Source organism: Ambystoma mexicanum, chromosome 5p, assembly GCF_040938575.1.
Source record: "Ambystoma mexicanum isolate Mex_15411 chromosome 5p, UKY_AmexF1_1, whole genome shotgun sequence".
NCBI lineage: Eukaryota > Metazoa > Chordata > Amphibia > Caudata > Ambystomatidae > Ambystoma > Ambystoma mexicanum.
In genome coordinates this window covers 440,569,152-440,595,112 of record NC_090930.1, presented here as the reverse complement: position 1 = coordinate 440,595,112, position 25,961 = coordinate 440,569,152, and the positions used below count along the sequence as shown (strand labels likewise).

The window sequence follows — 25,961 nt, the reverse complement described above, 5'->3', positions numbered from 1 at the left end:
ACCTCACGGCATTGCGCAGGGTTCCGGATACCAGGCCGCTAACGGCCACTAGAAACACAGTCCAGTGCTGGAAAAGGGCAGCAAGCCGTTGGGGCCATAGGGGATCACTGGGGCCACTCACCCCAGTATGGAATAATCAAGACTTCAATCGAACAAGTAAACATCCAGAGGCACGGAAACTGCTCTCATGAACACCCTTGAACTGCTTGCAGATGCCAACTCACCTGCTGTTCTCATTCTACGCGATCTCACCTCCGATTTTGAAATGGTTAACCACTCCATCCTCATAAAACAACTCCACGATACCCTTTGTATCTCGAAGCGGGCACTGGACTGGCTAACTCCTGCCTCGCTGACCGTCCCGCCCAGGATATCGCAGGCTCTTTCTCCTCAGGCACCTGTATCTGCACCTGTGGCGATCCCCAGGGCTCTATCCATTCACCATATGATATGATATATGGCATTTGTAACGCGCCTATACACAAGTGTTTCAAGGCGCGACGAGGCAGAGAGGGGGGAACAAGGGGAAGACAGACAACGATCCTACTAGGCCAGGTATCATTCAGACCGCGCAAGTGCAGGGGTAGGGGAAGGGAAAAGTGCAAGGGGGAGGGGGAAGTGCAGTACAAAATGGTTCTTTAACATCCATCTTGCTCACCGTATCTCCACTTTGTCACCATACTGCCATTTTTGTGCAGACGACACCCAACTCTTCTTCAAACTAACACTATCTCTTCAGACCTCCTCTACCATTCCCGATTGGCTTACCGCTATCCTATCATGGTGTACCTCCAATTACCTCTGTCTCAATGCCAGCAAGACAGATTCTTCCTATTTGGACTCCTGTTCCCTCTTTTGGCCCCTCACTCTGCCATACTCAATCGGCTCTCCCCCCTCTCCTTCCTCTGAGAACAGAAACCTGGGAGATACCTTCGACTCCTCTCATTCATTCCTCACATTTTGGACCTTGCCAAGGCCCATTTCCGACTCTACCTCCTCAGGGGCATCCTCCCTTTCCACCAGATACTCACTCAATGTTTCCAGGGCTCTGGTACTCTCCAGGCTGGATTACTGCAACATCCTCTTCCTTAATCTACCTTATTCCTCTAGCTGCCCCCTCCAGCTAATCCAGAACAGGGCAGCAAGACTTACACTTGGCCTTAAGCTCAGGGATCATATCTCTCCAGCCCTAAAAGCTCTACACTGGCTCACGGTTGCTGCGAGGATCAAATTTAAATCCCTCTGCATCATCCATAAGGCTGTCTGGGGCAGGGGGCATGTTATCTGCAACTGGCTCTCACCAAATACTCCCCTTCCGTATCCCTACGATCTTGTGGCTCTAACACTCTGCTTGTCAAGCGCTTCTCTAAGCAGAGAAGCAGGTGGCCATTCCCTTTTCTCAGCTGGCTCTCCCCTCTGGAACAGCCTCCCATCTTGAGCCACAACTCCTCAAGTTCTGCGAACACCTCAAGACTCGAGTTCCACGAGTGCAGGGGCAAGGGCGACGATATTGTCCCAGGCACTTCACCCTCTGTGGATCCTCTAGAACTTACCCCTTCCCCTTCTCACCCTCTGCACTTGCACAATCCCAATACTCACAAGGCCTGGTAGGACTGTTTATTAAATTTATTTTGAATACCCCATTGTCTTGCTGTTTCCCCTTGGTCCCTTCCCTTTGCCCTGTGGGCGCTTTGAAACTATTTTCTTGACCTACAAGCGCCTTACAAATACCCAATAAATAAATGAAATAAACCAATACATAAATGAAATAAACCAACAGCTACTTTTAACTCCTGTGGCAAATGGTGCCATACAATCCTAGCTATGTGATGTTAACTGTATGTTTGGGAACGTATATAAAAGGAGAATAAGAGGGCGCTAGAGAGTCCAGCCAGGATGGCAGCTCCTCTGTGAGCTCCAGACAGAGCTCCCATAAATCCTGAACAAAAGTTCGTCTAGAAGGAGATAATCATCTTCACAACCTTACTTTTTAAAACCCTGGCGACCAAACTCAGCAAGGGAGAAGCCACGAGGTGCCTTCATACAGAAGAAAATGCAACTTCGACTTCAGGTGGGAAAACAGCTCTGGCCCCTGCAGCATATCAACGGCCAACCTAGGGGCGGTGCAGACGCAAGCCGAACAACCTTGATCAGTGGCCTGCGGTAGGCGTGGAAAGCATGCCTCACTGAGGAGGCACAGGAGTGGCAGTGCGGCTGTCGGGCGGTACTGTCCCACTCTACATGCATCCCTCCCGGTGCGCGTTCATCCACAGAAACACCAACAAAGTCGACTGCAAATAAACATAAGAACGCAGCGCCCCCAGATCAGCCGACAGCTCCCAGGAGAACCCGCAACATTCACCAGCAAGTAAGTGCAGACGAACATGACCATGTGGGGGGGGGGAGGGGAAGGGCCTCTCAGCGAGTTCCAGGAACCGCCCGGGGCGTCCAGTCAGGCACCAGGGAGGGATTGGAGGCACCGGGGACAAATGTGCATGGACAGGCAGCGACTCCTGCCACAGTGTAATTACCTCGACTGGAGCGGGGTTGAAGCGTGACCTGCTCCAACTATCGGGTCGAGGGGGCCGCATACTGGAGAAGCCGATTAGGCGCCAAAAGAGGGCCAGGAATATACCCTCGCCACGAGCGTACCACAGTGACAGAGCATCCCGGTGCACCCCTACAGGAACCACCAGGAACTGCCCCAAGTCACAGCACACCCGAGAAAGGAATGACCGCTGCATATGATACAGACCCCCAAACAAGCCTGCTTACACCACAACCGGCACGACTGCCGACTTGGCACCCACACCTTTCAGCCACGTTCCTCGAGGTAAGTAAGGTGTACTAGATGTATCCAGCAGCGACATGTGCCCCGGCCCGGAGACACCCCGTGTAACTGATCCTTGTAACACGCAGCCAGTGGAGGAACCATGCGACAACTGCTGCGACGTTGGGAAAACAGTAAATGCAGTCAGTACAAACACTACACCCCAGCAGATTTGCCAGCCCAGGAACCGTGTGAGGCGACGGTGGAACCAAAAACCCACAATAGGCAACATCCCGCGTTGTGTAGCTGCCTCAGAGACCACAAGTCAGACTCAACCAGAGAACACACATCTCTGCCCAAGCTGCCGGCGGCACACTGGACCCCCAACACAATGCAGAAACAGCAGACCAGAAAGTGAGGTGGGTCTTCTCTCCTGGCCCCTTAGCGACTACAAGGTCCCTCCTCTCCATACACCGGTGGCCCATTTCACAGAGGAGTAGGGGAAAAGAATAACAGTCACCTATAACCAATCACCCCTCACAGTGGACACCCCACCCCCTGTCGCCGGACACAGTGGCCCACAGCGAACTTTCTGCTGTGCGGAAGGGACAGACCTCCGATGCCCCCCGCACCTCCTCCCCCGCGTCAAGAAACCCAAATCCCCACAGTGGCAAGAGTTGTACATTTGAAGGACCCTTACAAGAAAACGCCATCAAGTAGATATGCAACTAGCTGCAGACTCAGCAACTAAGCCCTGGCGGCACCCCGCTCAGGGGGACGATCACCAAGCAGACCCAACAAGAATAGAAATCCCACCAGCTGATGGCTAAAACTAGTTCTTGGCCCGTCCTAAACGACTTCTGCAGACCTCAGACCACAGCGTGAGCAGAGACTCCAGACACCCTTAAGCGCCTACCAGGGGAGAATATATACCCTCCCGCCAGACGCAGAATAAACCTACAGAGTGAGGGCTAAGCCCGGATCAAACCAAATAGCCCCAAACATATCCAGTAAGAATAGTCAACGGTAACAGTGCTGTATCAACACGGTCCAACTCAGCCCCGCTGAAACCTCCTCAGATAGGCTCACGCCCCCCCCCCAAAGACATCACTGGGCCACGAGACAACCCTTCAGGAGCACACCCAAGTCCCCCCTTGGCGACAGCAACTGAGTATGGGCAAATGGACAAATCCCAAAGGAAGCAAAATTCTGAACCCGTAGCCATAGTCCAGGCCCCCAGACCGCATCCACAGTCAAAAGTTGAGCAGCAGCAATGGACCAGGCAATGGAACTAACCCAGACCCCAATCGTTGATATCCGAGAAATCCTGCTTGATCTCAAAGCTGGCATTGGGAAACTCGATTGCAAACTTGATGCGCTTTCATCCAAAGTAGACCTACTGCAAGACCGCCTCGACAAACATGGGGACAGACAAGAAACAGTTGAACAAAGAGTATCTGATTTGGAAGACAGTAGTGCCAAGCTAGCGACTGGAGTGACAGCACTGGATGTGCAAATGAAAACAGTGTCAGCCAAGAATGAAGACCTGGAGGGGAGGGCTCACCGCAACAACATCCGGCTAGTTGGGTTGAGAGAGTAAAAATCCTCCAAAAAAAATATAGCACTTCGTCGAATCAATATGTAAAGACCCGCTTACCGAGTCTTCACTATGCCAGCTCTTCATGGCTGAGAGGGCCCACAGTGTTCCCACCAATCACCCAATACCGGGGGCAAAACCGCGCCTGATCATTGCATGGCTGCTTAACTACAAACACTGTGATACCATCCCGAGGCTTGCCAGAGACGAGGGAGAATTGAACCACGATGGAGCCATTATCCAAATCTACCCAGACTGTGAGAATCATTATTGTTAACACATGGGGCAACAGGCCGGACCACCCCACCGTTCTTCCAGCGCTCACACCACAAAACTACACATGCAGACGCAACTAAACACAAGCTTTGAGAGGAGCTACTGAACTTGGGTAGGCACTGTCACCCCGAGCTCAGCAATGTTAGAGAGTTGTTGTTTAACAGGGGAGGGACAACTGACAGGCAGGTTGGGGGTGGCCCATGGGACATGGGGAGGGGCGGGAGTACTCCAGCTGCAAGTTACCACCAAAAACACGCAGCATGTTGGGAAAGGGAAGTTAGAAAGGAAAGTTAGAAAGGAAATGCGTTACCCGTGGGCCTGGCCACCGCCGACAGACCCCACATTCATATCTCACCAGACCACAAAAACACATACACATTAGAGGCACAACACCCGGAAAGAGTCCACACACCCTGGGTAAACATAGCAAAACCCCACACCATTCAAGTTAGCGACATGGAATATTAGAAGGGTATCACTACACATTATCCCCACCAAAAATATTGCTGTATATATGGTCGCCTGGAATGGCCATATGCAATATTATTGGGGGGTGGGGGGGTTAACACATGTAACCATTAGAAGGGGTAATAACCCTGTAAAAGGCCGGAAAATCTCAATACCTCAAGGGCGAAAATATATCGCCTTCATTCAAAAGACTTGCCTACTTCCATCCTCCGAAAGCCAATGGGCACCCGATTATAGGTGCCACAGGTATTACTCATCCTACTCTTCCTATGCCCGAGGGTTGACCATACTAATAGGTAAGAGAGTGAGGTTCAGACTACTGTCCGTAGCGAGAGACGAAGAGGGCAGATCACTTCTTATCCAGGGTGTATTGAAGGGTAATACAGTCACCCTAACTCCTATGGCCGTACATAGATGGAGCCAACATCTTTGAATGGGTGATGACACACCTAGCTGGAACAAGCCACAATTATATGGGTTGGCGACCTTAACACCACAATAGACCCCAATTGGGATACATCACACACAACCACCAAGACTCCCTCCAAAGCAAGCCCCCAGGTTCAAGAGATCTGCAAAGCATACAGACTACCTGTTGGTTGGGAGTGCCAGATACTCCCAAGGACGCTCTCCGACCACTCCCCAGTAACTCTAGAATGTGTCCTCATAAGCAACAAGAAGCAAAGTCCCAATTGGAGATTTAAGTCAGGAGCTCTTCAAGATCAGTGTTCAGTTCATCCAAGAACTCCGAGCCATATCACATCCTTCTTGGCCAACAACCAAGATTCCGTATCATCAAGCGGGACCTTGTGGGAAATGCTAAAATGCTATACGAGAGGGATATGTATGGCCAAAGATCGGGATTCTAAAAACCATTAGAAGAGAACTATCTGAAAGCAAAACTCGGCTAAAAGAATTAGAACAGAGATACACCACCCTAAACGACCCCCCGAACATTAGCCCTTCTCAGAGATGAACTTGACAAGTTTAGAACCAAAGCTGACCGCGAAGGCAGTTTCCTCGCACAGGGGCATCAGATCCGACAATATGGGGAAGGCCAGAAACCAGGGGCCCTCTTAGCCAGGCTGTTAAGATGCGGATACCCCACACAAGTAGAATACGTCTGCAACTCCCAGGGGAAATTAGTTTACACAGAAGACAAAATAGAGAGGTTCCGCGTCTTTTTTAAATTCTTTACAGCTCAAAATGCTTGAATGAAACAGGACCTCAGACAATACCTAGACGACACATAACTGTATTGGGTAGATGGGGGAATTGAGAGAACCCCTGAACACGCCGATCACGCCAGAAGAGATACTAGCGGCAATAAAAGAGCTGCTGAGCACCAAAGCACATGGCCAGACGGTCTAACGGGGGAATTCTATAAGAAATTCGACCCAACCCTAGCTCCAAATCCTACTACTAGTATACAAAGAGGCACTAAAGACAGGCTCCCTACCTCCCACACTAAGAGGCGAACGTTATCCTACTTCCCAAACCAGGGAAACTACCAGAACGAGCCTCATACAGGCCGATATCACTGATCAACAATAATGAAATCCTAGCTAAGATCCTCACCTCTCGACAATCGCCCCTGATGCAGGGTCTGGTACTAGCAGACCAGGCATGCTTCATCCCAGGTCGAAATACATAATTCGGAATCATGCGACTCTTTGGGATCATCGAAGCGCTTGATCCATCGTCGTAGCTGTATTCCTAGATGCAGAAAAGGCCTTCGACTCAGTCAAATGGCCAAACCTCCTGGCAGTACTAAACAAACTTGGAGCTAGTTTCATTCCTGTACAAACACCCCTTATCCACTATCATACTCTGAAAAGCAAAATCAACACACAGAACTAATGAGAGGGACTAGACAGGGTTGTCCCCCGTCAGTCCTATTCGCGCCAGCAATGGAGCCCCTGGCTGCGGGTCTCCGAACCGGACATCTGGACAAAGGCCTCACCATTGGCCCCCACAAACTATTTCTCTCCATATACGCAGATGTTGGCGCCCTTTTCATAAATGACCCAGAGACGAACCTAAATCCAGTCATGAGAGGGGTATTCCAATTTGGGGCACTCTCGGGACTCAAAATTAACCACACGAAATCTGTCATATTCCCTTTAACACCAGGAACCACAAAATGTAATGACTATTTTGGGTTTAAGTGGGAAACCACAGGAGTCAGGTACCTGGGGATACTGCTGTCTAGAAACCACGAAGACTAATTATGGGAGGGTGATCGAAACTCTGCCCGACAAAATAGCCAGGTGGAGGCACCCAACGCTCACGCTATGGGACAGGATCTCAATAGTAAAAATTGTCATATTACCAAAATGCTATACCTGTTCGTAAACATACCATTACTACTGTCAGGTAAATTCTTTCAACACCTACGCAGTCTAATACTCGAGCTAATATGGGCAGGTAAACCAGCGAGGGTAGCCCACGCAACACTTACACAACCAATAGCAAAATGCAGACTAGCCCTGCCTTAGCTTGAATGCTACTAGTGGGCGGCACAGACCCAATTCCAGGGGCACTGGTACGCCACTTAATTTATAAACCTACACGTCCAAATAGAGCGAGCACTGGTGACACCCAATCTATTAAGAGCGGTCATTATAGGGGAACTCCAAATATCCCCCAAAAGAACCTGCAAGATTCATCCCAGGGGTACCGCTCACAGCAGAGAAACTATATCTTCAGTGGGCCAATAAACTGGAGATAGACACTTAACGACCTGTTTATAGATGGGTGTTTTCTGACCCGCCCCCCAAGCACGAGATCGAGGCAGACACAGCCCTAGACACATACGTATATTTCCGACTTCGCTATACACTCCAATCACTATTCCCCACGTTCCTGCCACAGCTGCCTACATGGCAACTCCTACAAGTGATCCAATCTCAAAGGGAGGGGAAATTGGTGTCTACCATCTATAAAGACCTAACAGACACCACAAAACAGCCAACTGCTCCAAAAGGAGAGATGGGAGTTTGCACTAGGAGACAATACCGGAAGATGACTGGTCATTTATACTATGGCAGACTCAAAAAGTGTCCCTAAACTCGAGATACAAATGTATACACCACAAACAACGTTCACATTTACCTGCAGCCTGTGCGAGATGCGGCGAACTCTCAGCAGGAGTCTTCCACCTAGCCTGGGAATGCCCATCTATAAATCGCTTCGGGATAAAGTTTTCGATAAGATCTCTTCAACAACGGGGGAACCCTTCGAACATACCCCTCATGTTTCAATGCTACGATACACCAAAAACCTTCTACCCCAGTGAGAAGACTGGCTGGTCTACTGCTGGTACTAGCTAAACGAGAGTGGCCATAACGTGGGGAAAAGGCTGCCCCACTACTCTACAGGCATGGCTGCAGGATGCAACATTGTCAAGACATGGAATCGAACTTAATTAGGACTCTCCCTCTATACACACCCCTCAGACATATGGGGGCTCTACATTAATCATATGCTATGGGTATTAGTTGACTTCCCCCACATAGGTCGCACTACCCTCTTGAACTGCGGCAAAACCCCTCCTTTCAGAGACTACGGGCGCAAACTGGCATAACCAATGTTGTACTGTCGTAAAATCACACGCTCATGCTATGAAGGTGGGGCGGAGGCCAGGTACCACATGACGCACTGTTGATGTATGGAATTGTTGATTTGAAATAACCAAAAATAAACGCTTTTTAAAAAATAAAATAAAGGAGAAGAAAAGATCACACCTAAAAGGGACACTGAGGATATTGGATAATATAAAATTGACAAAAAGTAGAGTTTGCATCTTGTGCAAAGTTTGATTTGCTGTGCACTATGTACTAGCTTCTGTTGCCCAGAGGTACTCCTGCCTAACTGATTATGCCCGATACCCAGGAGCTGCTTTTTGCTCCTTATCAACAAATCCCAATTTCGATCCCTGCTCAAAATCCCAAAGGAAAAAACTGAATTGATGGCCTTCTCACAAATGGCCACAGGAAACTTGGGAGCTTGGATTCCTGCCTCAGTGCCACATCAGAAGAGTTACACGTTTGACCCTGGTCTGAAATGTTATCAGTGAGCTCAAAACCTACTTTATTTTGGATTTGTCTGCGACTGTAAACAAATGATTAGGGTGGTCTGTTGTGATTCACCCTCCCAGCCCCCCCCCGACCCCTGCCCCCACCCATCTACTTTTCCCCTCCGCAACCCACTAGTCTCTAAATAATAAAAAGAAAGGCAAACAAGGTGCAGCTGTAAATATTTCAGGAAAGGTTATAGGAAATGTAAGGATACGGCCAATCAAAAAGCAGTCACAGAGAAAGGCATGCAGAGGCCTGGACAAACTAGGAACGGAGAACACAACATGCAGAAAACACATTTGAAATAAAAAAAGAATGTAAAAGTATTTACCTTTTTGAAAGCTGCCACCAGTTAGAACAATTAACAGCCTTGGTTACAAATTAATTATCTTTTGAAAAATCAATAAGAAGGCTTTTCTAACATCTAAAAAGGTGTGGTTCAATAATTACCAAAGATCATGTAACTAATGTTATGCATAAATAAGACATTATGATATTTCATTGGACACACTGTATTCATTTAGAAACAATGATGGTTATTTAATAAATGGTTAGGTGTAAAGAATACTTTCACTCAAAATGTATTGATGTGCCAAGGGAACCGCCGGTTTGCAGTTGCTCATGAGCAATCACAAATCAAAACGTGTTCTTCTGTGCCCAGACAAGTCTTGATCAGCACCATTTAAGGTGTGGAATCTGCCTTATATAATCGACAAATTAAAATCACTTAAAGCGGTCATACTGCTCCATGTCAGTAGTGACTAGCAAGAATAAAGTCACATGAAATATTTGGGTTTATCAATCAGGGGGTTGAAGGCATACTTGGTGAAGATAATTTTCATTACACCAGTAGCGCATTTTACAGCTGCCGTTAGTCATTAACTGCTAGAAGACAGCTTAGAAACAATACTGACATGACAAAATATGATGTATCTGCTTGATCAGGAAAGCCTAGAGATCCCAGCAGGATGTGTTTTGGGCGAGCAAAGGCAGTTACTGGATGGAACTGACCATAGGAAATAATATGGCCCTGGGCAGTATGGGCGAGCAAATAACCAAACCACACCTAATACAGGTGTGTCCCTCCTCACATAACATGTCCCTCCTAGCTGCATCCATATTTGGTTTATATGCGGCACCTGCAGCCTGGGACATGCCTGCCTCATGGTACTACATCTTTCGGCTGCCTTCAGCACAGTGGCTCATCAACCCCCCACATGGACATACTGCACAGCCACATGGGAATTGTTGACTGTTCTCTAATCGTTGACCTCAAACATAGACCAGCCCCAGGTAGTCTAGATCAATACCTCAAGGTTTCATCCTCTCCTCGATCTTCAACCTCCACATTAAGATTTTGGGATTCCTCCTTGCCACCACCAACATCCGCATCCACCAATGTGCAGATGATGCTCAACTACCTCAAAATATCTTCCATCAAGGAGCTCAAGGACTGCATCCCACATACAAACCTGAATGTCCAGTGCACATCTCAACTTGAACCACACCAAAATTCAATTCCTCTCCTCCGCAAAAAGGCTACGCACACCCCACACCCCGGACATGGAGCGCTTCAACTCACACTTTCCAGACAATAAATTGCAAACCAGAGAACACGCTTTGGTCCTCCCTCACCTGGATGGTGTACACGTCCTGCTCACAATCCTACCCACCTCCACCAATGTGTAGCATCCCGCACGCTGCAGCCTGTCTCAAAGGCCTCTGCAAATTTGACTACACACTAAACTACACTGGTTACTCCTACAAGAATGCATCGGCTTGAAGAAAAGCTATAACCATGCATGCTCGCACCGACATAGCCGAGATCACCATCTCTGGCGGTTAATGACCCCAAAAGAAGACGGGACCTGATCAGATAACTGCAAAAATGCAAAGAAAGAAAGCAAAAAAAAAAAGTTTCCCTCAATCTGTACGTCCCCATAATCGTTTGAACCCTTATACCGGTCAACATTAGGCTCACCCACTCAAGCAATTCAGAAAGGATCTCAAGACCCTCTTATTCAATGAGCACATTTAACACCGCCAAGCACCTCTTGTTGCTTAAAACGTAAAAGTCCTTTTGTAACTTGGACCCAGGCTTAATTGTATTAACAGGATGTACTACGTACGTCCAAATACCTAAAGTAAAAACAAAGTTGTGGTCGTACAGCCGTCTACCATGCACATTTTCCATTTTCAAACGTCCTTCTGGTTTGTGTCCTTATAGATTAGTGCTGTGACACAGAAAGAACATGCAGCTTGTTCAGCAATAAAATAACACTCTGTATTTCTTACCTGAAAAGACTGTTGATTTACCAGACTGTAAACCAGGATGAAACCTTGGCCATTTTTGATGTAGAGGTCTCGCATGGATGCAAACTGCTCTGTTCCAGCGGTATCAAGAATTTCAAGTACTGATGGTGAAGAGTCCACTTCAATTTCCTTGCGGTAAAAATCTTCAATTGTGGGATCATATTTTTCAATAAAAGTCCCCGTTACAAACTGTACAGTCAATGCAGATTTGCCTACCCCTCCACTCCCTAAAACAACAACTTTGTATTCCCTCATTAGTTTTGATGTTACTTGCTCACAACATAAAAAGAAAGCTACTTAAAAAAATAGGCAGCAGCTAAGTTGTCCAGAGGCTTTAGAAAACAGTCCAAATTTATGTCTTCATAATGGCAATTTAGGAAGTCACCATTTCGGTCAATGTGGTTCATCGGACAATCGTCTGCAAAGGAGGCAACTACGTGTGGGTAACGGCATCAAAGAACAGTAGCACACGGGCCAGGCATCCGCAAGGCCCAGGTCGCTGTTAATACACAACATAAAAATAGCCTCACGATAAAACAAGCAATATAGTGGTGTGCATTGCAGCTCCGGAACACAGAACCGTACAGCCGAGCAGCAGTGATCCAGTCAGGTGAAGACAAAAAAAAATATCCTGCAACTCCCCCCAAAGGATCAGTTAAGGAGCAGAAGGCCGGGCACTGAATGGAAACAACGCCGGGGGTGACCCTGCAAGGAGATAGTTGTGCGGAGGGCAGCTGCGTGGTTGTCTGAAGGGAAGAAGTAACGAATGAAATGCGGGCTGGTACTTGTTGTGGTCATGAAAGAAAAGGCTGCCACTAGAAAGTGTGTCAGAAGGACCCGTAGGAAGGAGTGTCCCTGGATGAGTGGATGCAAGAGTTGTCCTTGTAAAATGGAGGCAGTGTTATACGTGATCCGTATATTTTGGTGCAGGGAGAATATATGAAGGAAAGTGTGCAAAATAGGCACACGTAGGCCCCTAGCAGGGCGTGTCAAGAGCCGCAGCGGGCGCAGCCCGATCCTTTCGCCGGTCAGGCCCGGGGCGCGGCCCCTCCTCGGTGACGCCGCTTGCTGTGTTCCCCAGAGTACGTGCGATTAAGAGAGAGGGACGCTCAGTATCTGCACAGATTCGAGGGCCCTGAGCCGCCCCCGCCCGGGGCTCCTTACTCCAAACACTGTCCGTTGCGGGTTCTGTCTCTACATCCCCACCAAGTACTCTGGCTCTTCCGCAAACTGAAAGCGGCCGGGCCCGCCCAGCTACATACAGAGGAAAAGATAGCCGCACACCGGAAGAGGAAGTGTGTCCCTCAGACTCTCCCAGAGACAGCTTGAGGAACCTCCTCAGTTGCGCAATCATCCGTCGCTGCGAGCTACAATCCACTTCAGCACAGCCTGAGAGTCATTCTGCGTTAAATCGGCGACCATCTTGGAGTGGTGTTTGTGTCTCTTTACACAGCATAGGGCTCCCAGGGGTAAAGGGCGCATAGTATTATAATCCGAATCATGTTAACGATACACCCCTAAAAATGTGAGTAGGAGATTGCTTTTTCGGAGTTCCCACATTTTACAGATTTTACTGATAGAAAGCTACATCTTTACACTTGGTCCCCAGGACTTGACCACTATTAGAACTGTGTTACGCCTCTGACCACTGTGCAGCACAGGACAATGATGTAGAAGACATTACCTTTAGTTTAATATTACTGTCGCGCTGTGCTTTAAGTGTGCCGGGGCTAGCCAGGGCATTCTTCAGAAAGGGACCCGAGCCAATGCCCTTCTGGGATCCCTGACTAGCGCCAGCCATGCTGACACCTGAGACAGCCTGTGTAGCAGGTGCACAGTTACACGGGCTGCCTGCAGGTGTCAACACTTCGGATTAGAAAATAAGAAAAGACATCGCTGTTTCTATTTTCTAAACCAAGTGCTGACACCTGCAAGCAGCAGGTATAACGTCCAGCATACTTGCCAACCCTACAGATTTAGGCAGTAGGCAACTTCTTTTTAAGAAATCCTACCACCTACAGATTTGGGTGACCTATCTTTCTGCTTTTTACAGTGGCAGGTAATTTATGTGACTCTAAGGCAGGCTTCTTGAGACCGGCCCAGGACAAAGCATGCAAAACGTTAGTCGGTCTGTGCGGTCGGCATGTAAGTGATTACTTCGAATGATGGACTCAAACCAATCCACTGACCTGACAGCTTTGTGACTCTGCCCTGCACTCTGGCCGAGACAGGCCTTAGGTAAATCCCCAGTGAAGGCAAGTGGCAGAGCATACCACCATCACACAGCATCTGCATGTCAGACTGAGGAAGGTATCAGTCTCCATGTTGTTCAGTTATTCATCTTGCACTGCAGGAATAAATATGCATTGCCTAAGCTGTTGCTACAGAGCAGTGGCAAACGTTGCCTACCAGCTCTGTGTGATTACCTTCTGTTTAGTTAGGTAATTGAATTCAGTGTTAACGTACAATTCATAATTATACATTTTAAACATTTGAACATCTTTCCAAGTTGTGGTGTTGGGTTGTGTATTTTAGAATGCCCCAGTGGTGCCAACAATGTATGTTTTGTATTTTCCTGTGATGTCATTGTTATGCGAAGTATTATTTTTGGAACTTGAAAAATCCTACATCTTTTTGGTCACAGAATGTTGACAAGTATGCGTGCAGTTGGCTGCCTGATGGTTCGGTACTCTGAAACAGGAGGAGGGCTTGGGGCTGGACTGCCCATCCCTCCTTTTGTTTCCGAGTAAATAGCCGTCACCCAGCATGAGAGGCCTGGGCTTTTAACATTTGAAAATTAAAGCCACAATGATATTCTTTTGGCTTAACATGTTGCTATGAGGATTTACAGGTTGTCATGTGGCTTTATAGCTCACAACAATGACACTTAAACACAGTTTGAAGCTTGCCTTGTTGTTGCTCAGCTCACTAGTATAGCACTGTGACAGTTAAAGTGAGTAATATGAAGCACCGATTTAAAGGTTTATATCCTTGATGCCTACTATCTTGACATGCACAAAAATAAAATTGCTTTAAGTCACTAATCAAATGTTTTCAACATTATTGATAAGAACAAGCTTGACGTTTGTCACAAAGAATCTGTATATCTATGTTTATTACATATCTTCTTTTATTACATGTCTTAAATCACTGAAAGTACAGTGGGCTTAACTAGATTTTTGAGGTTGGCATTATCTTGCATTCTGGGAGTTATAGTTTACCATTCAGGATGTGAAAGCCACAATGGTGTTCTTTTGGCTTAGCATATTGCTATAAGGATTTACATGTTGCCATGTGACTTTATTATGCAATTTGTGTTTTTTGTAAGTAAACTCTATAAGACATTATTACTGTAGACCTTGAAATGCAACAATGTGAGCAAAGTTTGGGATCCTGGTCACCCCCTGACACTCACTTGATACCCGTACACTGCCCCCTCCATCTGGCCATCCCACTCCCTCCTTTTTGATTACAGCCAGCCAGGCAGAGTACAACTAGTTCAGTGTTTTAACTTCCTTTGCACTTGCACTTACCAGCCTTCGAGCCCATGGTGGGAACTAAGTAGTTACGCAAAAATGTTGGAGGGTGGGGGACACAACTAGCTTCAGATGAAGTTGATCTAAAGTGTATGGTTATTTCAGGTGCAAAAGGGGAATCAGTCTCAAGGCCACCCGAGACTTTGGAAGAAAAAACAAAAACAAAAACAAAACCTGTTGATTGCCAACAGATGAGCCCTATATGCACTACAAATGGATTAAAACATCCCCAAATTATTCACCAAAGGTAGCAAGGGCTAGACCCCATTCAATGGATCTCTCAATTACGTTGTACAGTGTCAGTAGTTTGAGCAGTTCTCAATATGCAGCCTAAGCCAGACAATAGTCTCATATATAAACATTCGTAAGTAGTATTAGACCTTATACAGTCCAAACAATTCAATATTTAACAATTAAAGACTTCAGATTCACCGGGTTTGTTTCAAAATATAATCTCAATGATAAGTAACAAGAAGGGAAGAGTTCTTCAAATTCAATGGTATGAACAAAGCACATGTAGAAAACACATATGTACACAAAAAAAGGGTTTAGGCCATTCAATGGTGAGTTGTGTTACATGCTTCACTCAACATTGTGTAACATCATTAGTGTTTACAAAGTTCCCATTGTGGGTGCAATCATTAACATTCTAATAAGCTCCACTAATGATAGTCTTGTCATTGATTGCGAAATTGCTTCGGATTATTGCAAAATCCTTCTTCAGGGACTTAGAGACTATTATTTCACATTCTTGTAGTCAGTGATCGGAGCCTGTATGCGTTTCTATAAGGTAACACAAAGGACTAGATTCAGTAAAACATAGATAGATGATTTCATGTAACTGAACAAATTACATAAAGTATAGTAAGAGACTAACCTTCAGTCTCCTTGTGTATATTTCCAATAATTGTAGACTGCAATACTGTGTCTAGAAACCAGGAACACAAGTCTCTATTTACTGCTCTGTTGTTCCCAGCTGCAACACTGGAATTCTACTCATCTATTTTCTTCCTTGACGTAACTCATCGGGAAAGGTGAAGGTCTATTGCCCTATTGTACGTAGCAAAAAACGCCGTAATCTACAAATAAAGAAAAGGGTCAGCCAGGAGGCTCTGTTTGTCACGTTCAAATAAATGTACCGTACTCAACATCCACCCTTATGAGGTTAGTGCACATGTTATGTTAAACGTATCACACGGCTATGCACATCACTTTGATGGTTCTCTAATGGGCACCCTAGCAGCAGAAGGTGGGCAGAGCCCAACAGAGGGAAAGCCATACAGAGAGTACTAGTGCAGGCTTGGGACCTTTTCACCCAAGGCAGGAGCTTGGTGGAGGACCTAATCACTTTGTCCCAAGGGATGCAAGCCCTGAGAGGAGAGGCCCCAGACAGAAGTAATGCCGGGCAAGGGGGAAGAAAGAAAGCTTATAAGGCCTTCAGTAGCCAGACCCCCCTGGGCACACTAAAAAGAAAGAAAAGTGGCGCTAAAAGAATGAGGTATTAGAGGAGGATGGGCAGGCATTACACTGATGATGAGTCCAGTTCAGAAGAGCTGGACGATGGGGATTGGGACGAAACTTCTATTGAAAGCTCTAAAGATAGAGAGCTATCACCTCTGAGCCTTTCAACAAAGCATAACACTGCCAAGAAAAGGAAAAGACAAAGAGAGGAAGATGTGCTGGGTGAGGTATTCGACCCAGGCTCTCTAATCCACCCCGGGACGGCAGAGTGGGATCCCCCCGCTAAGATCGCAAACTACTTTAAGAAGAGTTCAGAAAGTAGGATCGGCTTAGATTTACAGTTGGTCTGTTGGGCGACTTTAATCTCCCTCTGATTCCAGCTTCAATATTTGTAACCAAATTTATAGTCTGTGGACAGGAATAACCCCTTATTTCCTCATATGCAATGTATCGTCGCAGGTCACTGGGTTGACGGTAAACCAAGGAAAACCCGTCTTAAACTTGTAGTAACAGAAATGCCGAAGCGTACAAAAAGACCCAGGACTTTGCGCCCTCTCTTTGAAGCCAATCGCCAATGACTACGGGTGTTTCCCAAAAACACTCTTAACTGGGATTTGTCCCATCAAACTGCTACCACATACAAGGAATTAATGACCCCTGGTATGGCATGACCATACTAGCCCTGATTTGATAAAGGCCAGGAAAGGCCGAAACACGTGTAATAGTAATAAGGGCAATAATCTAAGATTGGATGCTTAATATTAGATGAAATTAAAACAAACCTTTCTTGAACCAAAGAGGGCTCAAAGTCCTGGGTCTTTTTGTATGCTTTGGCATTTCTGTTACTACTACTTTAAGAAGAGGATTCTAAATCCACTATCGAAGGAGGCCAGGAACAAACTCTGGGCAGAATACTGCAGGCCCCACGTGCCAGACAGTGTGGCAGAAACACCACACATTGACGAGAAGATGCTATCCTTCATGGGAAGGTATGGCAGAGATATGAAGAAGGGCAGAGACAGATCCTGGCGGTCATGCCAGGATAAGGTCTTGGATTACAAACAGGAGATTGGGTGGTGAAGATAGACCTCAAAGTCTATTTAACAATTCCAGTCACAAGAGAACATCAACAGTTCCTTCAATTCTTGTGGAGAAGTCGAAAGAGGCAGTTCACATCAGCGCCTTGTTGTTTTACGAACTGATGAGAGCAGTGGTCAGTCACCTGAGAGAGCAGGACATCAGGCTGATAGTATATTTAGACGACTTCTGTCTGATGGGACAAGACAAGGTAATTTTAGAACAACAGGTGATGATAGCAACCAATCTGCTTCGGAGCTTGGGATTCATAAAAAACTGGGAAAAGTCTGAATTGGCACCTGCTCAGTCGCTAGAGTTCCTAGGTTTCGTAATAGACACGAATGCGGCTACTCTCACCTTGCTGATAGCAGAGGAGAATCTGATCAAGAAAGAGATCAGGACAATACTAGCGAGTGAAGTTATCTCATTGAGGGAGCTAGCTAGGTTGGGAGGGAGACTGGCCTCATCAATTCAGGCGATCTTTCCAGGGACTCTGCATTACAGGACACTGCAACGTCTAAAAATGCCACACCTCCGGAGAGGCTTATCTTATGAACAGAGAGTACTGATCTCCACAGAGGCGAGGACAGAACTGTGGTGGTGCTTCAGACACATGGAGGCCGGGAACGGGAGAGCGATATTTGGCTCATCCCGAGACTTCATAATAGAATCAGATGCCAGTCGATGAGGCTGGGGAACCTGTTGCAGGGACATGACAATGGGAGTCAGGTGGTCAGAGAAGGGGCTAGAGCTCCACATCAACTGTCTAGAGCTAATGGCGATGTCCTTCCCTGTGAGATGCTGGACCCAAGATAAAGCAAATTGTTGCATTTTATGGAAAATGGACAACGTCACTGTGGTACGATACATAAACAAGCTGGGCGGGACGAAGTCCAGGATGCTAGCAGAGCTATCAAAATATTTTTTGCACATGTGCCTACATCAGGATCAGCATTACAGCAGAGTATCTCGCCGGTCTGCAGAATCAGGTGGCAGATTGTAACTCAAGACATTTGAGGGTCGCCAGAGATTGGCAGCTGGACAGAACAGTGTTTCATACCCTAATGAAGCTACGGCAGTGTTCTTCAAACTGTAGGGCGTGCCCCCCAGCGAGGGCGCAACACCGTGCCAGAGGGTGGGGGGTGAAAATCCCTCAACTTGAAGAACAATTGACAGCCGTTTATCAATGGTATTGCCTGCCTTACAGTTAGGGTGTGCTTTTCAAGAAAGAAACACAGCATGGTGCACCGTTTACTTCTTGAAAGGAGCATCCCGACTGAAGGGCAAAATGCAAAGGCAGGGCTGGCCGTAACAGAGCCCCTTATCAGAGGTTAATCGGCTCTTCTACAGCAATCACTGCCATTCCATTTTGCCTTTCAGTTGGGTGCCAGCCTCCCTGTCATGAGTGTACTGATATGATATATGTCATTTATAACACCCCTGTACACAAGTGTTTGCTGCAGATAACGAAAGTAAACAGAGCATGGAAGAATGAAGTGTTTGCTTTCTCTTACCTGCAGCACACTTCTGAAAGAGAGGCAGGGGCTATAAACCTGTTCCCTCTCCCCACCACATGTTTAAGAAGGACTGCTGCTGGTTAGGGGGAATCATCTTCCTTAACCTGCAGCAGTCCTTCTTAAACATGTTGTGGGACGAGAACTGGTTACAGTGCCTGTGAGCAGGTGCGCAACTAGGCAAACATTTCAGAGGAGGGTAAGGCGACGGAATAACCCTTCAAATGGTGAGAGGGATTAGCTTCAGCGACTGCCGGAGGAGGGGCAAACTTACTTGTGTAGGTGCACCTAACTTCTTTACATATTCTGAGGAGACTCTTTTAGTGCAGTTTAAATTTTACAAGCTATTAACTCTCTGTGTCTGAAACACACACTCAACTTCTGTGAGCATGAGCTGTCTCCTGTCCCCCATAACATGCTAATCACTGCCCAGACATGAAAATACTAACATCCCATCATGATTTCAATTGCCTAAAAAGGTATGCACAATGAAGCGCTTTACATTAGTAACTGCCAGACCTTTGCTAATAATGCAGCCGCAAGCACTGTTTATTCTCTATTTCCGGTCCTCTCCTGCAAGGTTCTGTAGTTCAGCCAGTAAAGTCAACATAACCCACCATTTCAGAGGTGGTCAGGGGGCTAAATCCCGGACTACATTTGAAAAAGAACAGGCCAGAAACAAAAAGGGCTAAGGCAGAAAGGGAAGAGAGCAGTGCCATGACAAGATGAGGTAAGTGGAAAGAGGCCCACAATAAAGCTGAGGGGGGAATGAGAAGGACAACCAGGATTCTAGAGAGAAAATAGGACCAGGGCGAGAACCTAAATGTCAGACAGCAGAGAAGGGAGAGCAGGAGTAGAGTAAAAGGGCGTTTGGGGACAGAGAGCGACAACCACAGAATGGGACAGGACACGGCGGGAGGGAGACAGAATGGTTTTAGAGAGTTGGAGCTAAACTAGGAAAGGAGGTAGAGAATGCGAGGGACAGATAAGAGAGAAGAGGAGGCAGAATGTGAGACAGAATAGGAGGGAGATGGAGTGAAACAACAGGAATGAGTCAGACAGAATAGGAGCCAGATGGAGTGAGACAGAATAGGAAGGAGTGATTGAGATAATAGGAAGGAGTGAGAGAGACAGTTTAGGTATGGGAACGGAAACAAAACAGATTGAGAGGGAAAACTGTGTATGGGGAGAACAGAAAAAAAAGAGTGTAGGAATGGGGAAAGAACTTACAGAGCACGGAATATTGAAAGATCAGAATATGGAAATGAGAAAAAAGGGGAACATTTGGAACAGTATGGGAAGAGATAGGTACAATGCGAGAAAATCTAAAGAACGGAAGGGGAAAAATGATTGGTTCAGGAGCAAAGAGCAAGAGAGAGAGAGAGCAGAAAAAAAAGGAGGGAGAAAAGGAGAAGACACAAATCAAGAATGATAAGGAGCTAACAGACAGAATGAGAAGTTTAGAGAGTCAACAGGCCAAATGGGTGTAGGGCTAGATGAATAAGACTCAAATGGAAGAAGAGGAGAAACTGAATGAGGGGTATGAATGGAAGGGAGAATGGAGAGTGGGAAGTCTGTGCGGAGGAGAGATGAGAGACTGAATTGAAGGGGATGAGAAGGAAAATATATTTTAAGTGGTAAGGTGCGATAAAAAGAGAATGCCTCAGAGCCCAGAGAGGAAGATGGGAAACGGAACAGGTGCAATAAAGGAGAAAGACAACAGCAAATTAGGAGAGACCGTGTAAGGAAGAATTGTAATACAAAAGGGATTAGAGGAGGAGCTTCTGCCTGTCCCCTCCCACCACATAACCAAACTTCTGAACTCTCTCATTTGGAAACTCAATAATTTGGAGATGAGTGTGGGCATACTCCATGCTCAGAGCTACGCCTGTGACCATGGGTAGATGGTTTCTGGAAAGCTTTTTCTGCCTCTCAACCAAATGACCCAGGGGGAGAGCCCAACTTCAAACATTTTTCTCAAGGGAGGCTTGGCATGATAAAGTTTGAAGACCATTGATCTATGGGGTCCATGCAGGACGGACCTGTTCACACCCAGGCTGAACAGTCAGCTGTCTCAGGTTTTTCAGCTGAAGACCAGATCCAGCAGTGGAAGCGATGGATGCTTTTCTCCAGAAATGGGGACCAGAGGGAGAATACGCCTTTCCGCCGTTCGCTATGATTCAGAGAATGTTAGCACAAGTAAGAAGGCAACAGGCAGTGGTAGTGCTGCTGACGCCAGATTAGAGGTGTCAGGTACGGATCCCAGACCTTCTAGAGTTGTAATTGGACAAAATACTGATACTCCTGCGGTTCATAACAATAATTCAGGGTCCAGCGGGCAAGATGCATCCGCTGGTAGAGGAAGGCAACCTGAGAATGATAGCATGGGCAATTTCTGGGGAGCCTGGAAGAAGCCAGGACCTTTGGGCAACACTGAGAAGTTCATTGAAGAGGCATGGGCGCCAGGCATCATGAAGGCTTACAGGTCAGCTTGGTCAAGATGGAGTAGCTGGTGTGTGGTACGGGACATATATCCCTCTGGAGCAAATATAATTCAGGTAGTGAATTTTCTGGCAGCTTTGGCAGCCCAGGGTAAAGTGTACAGGACAGTGAATACCTGTAGATCAGCTATATCAGCGGGACACCCTAAGATAGAAGGCATGCCAGTAGTTGAACACCAATTAGTGTGCAGACTCCTTAGAGAAGTAATGCTTATGCGGCCTCCAAGGCCCAAGTATTCTCAGACATGGGACATAAATGTTGTGTTGAATCTATTTAATAGTTGGCCAGACAATGAAAAGCTTTCGAGGAAAGCGTTATCTGCAAAGCTCACTACATGCTCTGCCTTATATCTTTGTGAAGCTGCAGCTGCTATTCCCCTGGTCCGGCCAGCACTACGTTTCCCATGGTGCATCGTTTCCTGCCGTGTCCCACCTCCTGTGTTACTGTTCGTCCCCAGAAAACGAGATACGCAAGGCTATATCGTGAGGAGAGTTTCCTGGGAAAGGGCAGTCCTGGCCCCACAAACGGCCCACGTTGCAGTTGCGGCTGTCCCTAACACTGTAGTGATCAGGTGTCACGCCGGGGTGGAGCCAGGCTTGGACGAGGTTTTGCTACCTGAAAAACGGTACCACCCATGGTGGTGGGAGGGAGACAGCTGGAGCACCACACGTAGCGCGGCGTCCATCGAGCCCGCTGATTGGACGCAGGCCGGGATGAGCCCGGCTCATTACGAGAGCGCTAATGTTTGTTTGTGTTCTTTTTCTGGGAATTACAGACCGAGAGGCCCACCGAAAGGTGGAGAGAGGGTGCGGAGGGATTTCACTGGGCATACTGAGGTGCCGTTCAAACAGAAGAGCAGAGAGCATCCGTACTCCAGAAACCCTGCTTCGGACCTTTGATATTTTCAGAATCATTAATCTCCACCTTGAGCGAGCAGTTATTTCAAACCTGAATAAAGGACTTTATGTTAAGGCAAAACGTCTCCAGCCTCATAAATTCACAGTGGTGGTAGCAGTGGAATAAGGCAATGGAGACCTATGGAGACCTTTATCAAGACACTGGTAGATGGCCAGCAGCACCTACAACAACTGATTCAGGTGCACCAAGCAAAGGCAGATCGCCAAATACTGCAGCAGGCTTTAAATCAAGGCGATTCTCAAGATCAAAGCCGGGAAGTGCTTCGAGTACTAGGAGAAGCCGTGGCTGATAGTAAGACCCTACCAGCCATACCACCCACCATGTTAAAGAAGTAGCAAACCAGTGATGACCCCAGTTTTTTCTTTGTGAATTTCGAACGGATTGCCATAGCCGCCCAATGGCCCTCAGAGGGATGGGGTTTCTTTCTTGCTCCTTTGCTTACTGGGGTGATGCAGGGGGCTTATCAAGCCGCCAACCCAACAGGAGTCACACCTTATGCAGACCTCAAGAAGACCATACTTGAGACACTGCATATGGATGAAGAGACGCATTGACTGCAGTATAGAGAGACCTGTCAGAAACCCGGCGAGAGCTCACGTCAGCTTATTTACAGAATCCAGGACTTGGTCGAGAAGTGGCTCCAGACCAATACAGCCACGGTCGCCAAGATAAGGGACAAGGTTCTCCTAGAGAAGTTTGAGGAGGCCTTGCCAGGACCCATACAAAGATGGGTCCGACAACATCATCACCTATCGCTATCCGAGGCTATTGTGGCCACTGCCTATCAGAAGGCTGGACTACCCAGAGTGTTTGCAGCCAACTCGGGAAGGGTTGGTAATGAACCACCAGCCAACCATAACGGCCCACCTAGATGGTTACAGAGTGAGCCAAAACCACGACCCGATGTTTCAACCACTCCTGGAGGACATATAACAAGACCTCAACAACCCCAGTGTTTTGAATGTGGCGAGTGGGAACACATCGCCTGGTTTTGTCCCAGAAAGGTCAAAACCAAACCAATGGAAATTCAAGCCATACACACACAGGAATATTGATGAAAACGTCTGCCTTACACATTTGAAGTCACGGTGTATGGCCGACCGGCACAAGCGATGATAGACAGCGGCAGTCGACAAACCACAATACAACCTCAAGTAAGTGAAAAACCCAGTAGTCGGAATAGAACAATTCTGGTAAAATGTGTGCATGGGGATGTTGGAACCTACCCTTCCAGGCACATAACATTGGGGATCCATGGGGCATCGATAAGAGTACGGGCTGCTGTAATCCCGTCCCTGGCTGCTCCAGTTCTGCTCAGCACTGACATCCCCGGTTTCTCAGAGTTACTCACCACAACAGAATGGTTACAAGAGGCCCCTTTTTCTAACAGTGATTTGAACCACTCAACCCTACCTAAACTGTGTAAACCCTGTTCGGTTAGGAGATAGATGAAGGCCAGGTGGAGAGAAGACCTTCAGGATATGGGTTTCATGGATTGGAGACACGAAGACCATTTACCATTCTTCCGGACCAAAACAGGAACAGACGAAATCCTTAAAAGAGCATGGGAACAGACTCAGGGCATTATAAACAAACCTCCTTCTCACCCTTACTTCAAGGGAAAATAAGGCCTGTTGTATAGGGTCACAATAGGTGCAGATCAGACAGAGAAGGAACAACTACTAGGTCCTCGATCATAATGGAAGGGCCTTGTCCAGTTAGTCTATGACCACACCTTGGGAGTATGGGGGGAATGTGGCAGAAAACAAGAAGCTAAAGAGGTTTCTACTGGCCAGGCATATACTCTGACATGGCCAAATATTGTCAAGAATGTTCCATATGCCAGAACACGAGTGCCCATATCCCATCAAGAGGCCCCTTACAAAGAATGCCTCTTATAAAGGAACCTTTCCAGAGGATAGGGATGATATGATAGGTCTCCTGGAACCCAGCAGCAGGGGCTATTAATACCTATTAGTAGTAGTAGACTACTCCACAAGGTACTCAAAAGCATTGCTTCTGAGAGGGACCTCAGCGAGACAAGTTTGTGATGTATTATTGCCATTCTTTGCACGGGTCAGGCTACCACAGGAAATTGTTACAGACCGACGTAGCAATTTCATGGCCCTGGTTATGAAATAGGTCTGCAAAACCCTGGGAATCTTACATCTGAAAATCTCGGTCTATCGCCCCCAGACTGATGGCCTCGTAGAAAAGTATAAACAGACCATCAAGCAAATGCTCCTAAGCGCAACGGGACCTACAGGATTTTGTTGGGACCGAGCGCTACCCTGGGTGCTAATGGTTCTTCAAGATACCCCTCAATCCTCCACCAGATTTTCTCCTTACGAGCTCCTCTTTGGAAAGCAACCTAAAACCATTCTAGAGATACTGAAGGAAACATAAGACGAGACAAACCTAACGGATTATGTGTGCGACCTCCAAGATCATTTGAGACACTTAAGTGAGTTTGCCCAAGACAATTTAGGACATGCAAAAGGGCAACAAGAAAACTACTAAAACAGAATGGTTCGAGTACGCTCACTTAAAGTGGGCGATAAGGTATTAGTTTTACTCCCTAACTGTGGCTCAATGGAAAGTCCCCTACAAGGAGACTAGAGTATTGGGACCAGTGAATTATGAAATCGAACAACCAGACAGACAAGTAATACTGCGGAACTGTCACATCAATCTGCTGAAATACTGGAAGGAAACCCCGGTCCCAGTACTGAATGCTACCAACGTGGATCTATCATTACCAGAACAACTGGTCACAAGCATCCAAAGCGATATCAATGATGTACTCCTCAGAGACCAGTTGAGTGAAGCCCAAAGGAAGGAACTACTCAGGGTTTTGGCCCCCGTGGTTTCTACCTTCTCTGGCAGAACCGCAGAGGCAGAACATGCAATCAGGACGGAAGCAGGCAAAATTGTCCGGCTACGACCCTATTGGATACCAGAAGCCAAAAGGACCGAAGTATCAAGAGAAATCAATGAGATGTTGATTGAGATGCTCTGTGCGCTCTAGCAATCACCCACAAATGCCTGTCTAACTCAGCTCCCAATTACTTGGTCGACAAGTTCTCCAAACACCAACTGGCCCGTCCTACTAGATCCACCCATTCCCAACTCCTCACAGTCCCGAGATTTAACTTAAAAACCGCAGGTGGTGCTAGATTCCCAGTTTAGGCTGCCAAACTCTGAACTCTATACCCCATACCATTAGAATGCAAGCTTCCTTCGGGATGTTCAGAACAAAAGTAAAAAGCTGGCTCTCAGATAAATCCAACATCTGAGGCCCATCAGGCACTCCTACCTAGACGTGTCTATCTGGCTCTCATATTCATGCCGTCTTTAGCTATGATCATATGTTATTTTTTGTCATGCCGTCACCTAATTTCTTATTTATTGCACCAGACCTACCTGTAACCTTGGTCATCCTAACTGTGA

General features: G+C 47.0%; 1 protein-coding gene across 1 annotated transcript in view; it reads right to left on the bottom strand.

Annotated features, from left to right (window-relative positions):
• Positions 1-12,882, bottom strand: part of RAP2C (RAP2C, member of RAS oncogene family) — a 58,927-nt gene extending 46,045 nt beyond the window's left edge. Inside the window, exon 1 of the mRNA XM_069612840.1 lies at positions 11,486-12,882. Within this exon, the coding sequence (XP_069468941.1) occupies positions 11,486-11,758 (273 nt within the window). The 5' untranslated portion in view covers positions 11,759-12,882. The remainder of the gene's footprint in view (positions 1-11,485) is intronic.
• Between the last annotated feature and the right edge of the window lie 13,079 nt (positions 12,883-25,961).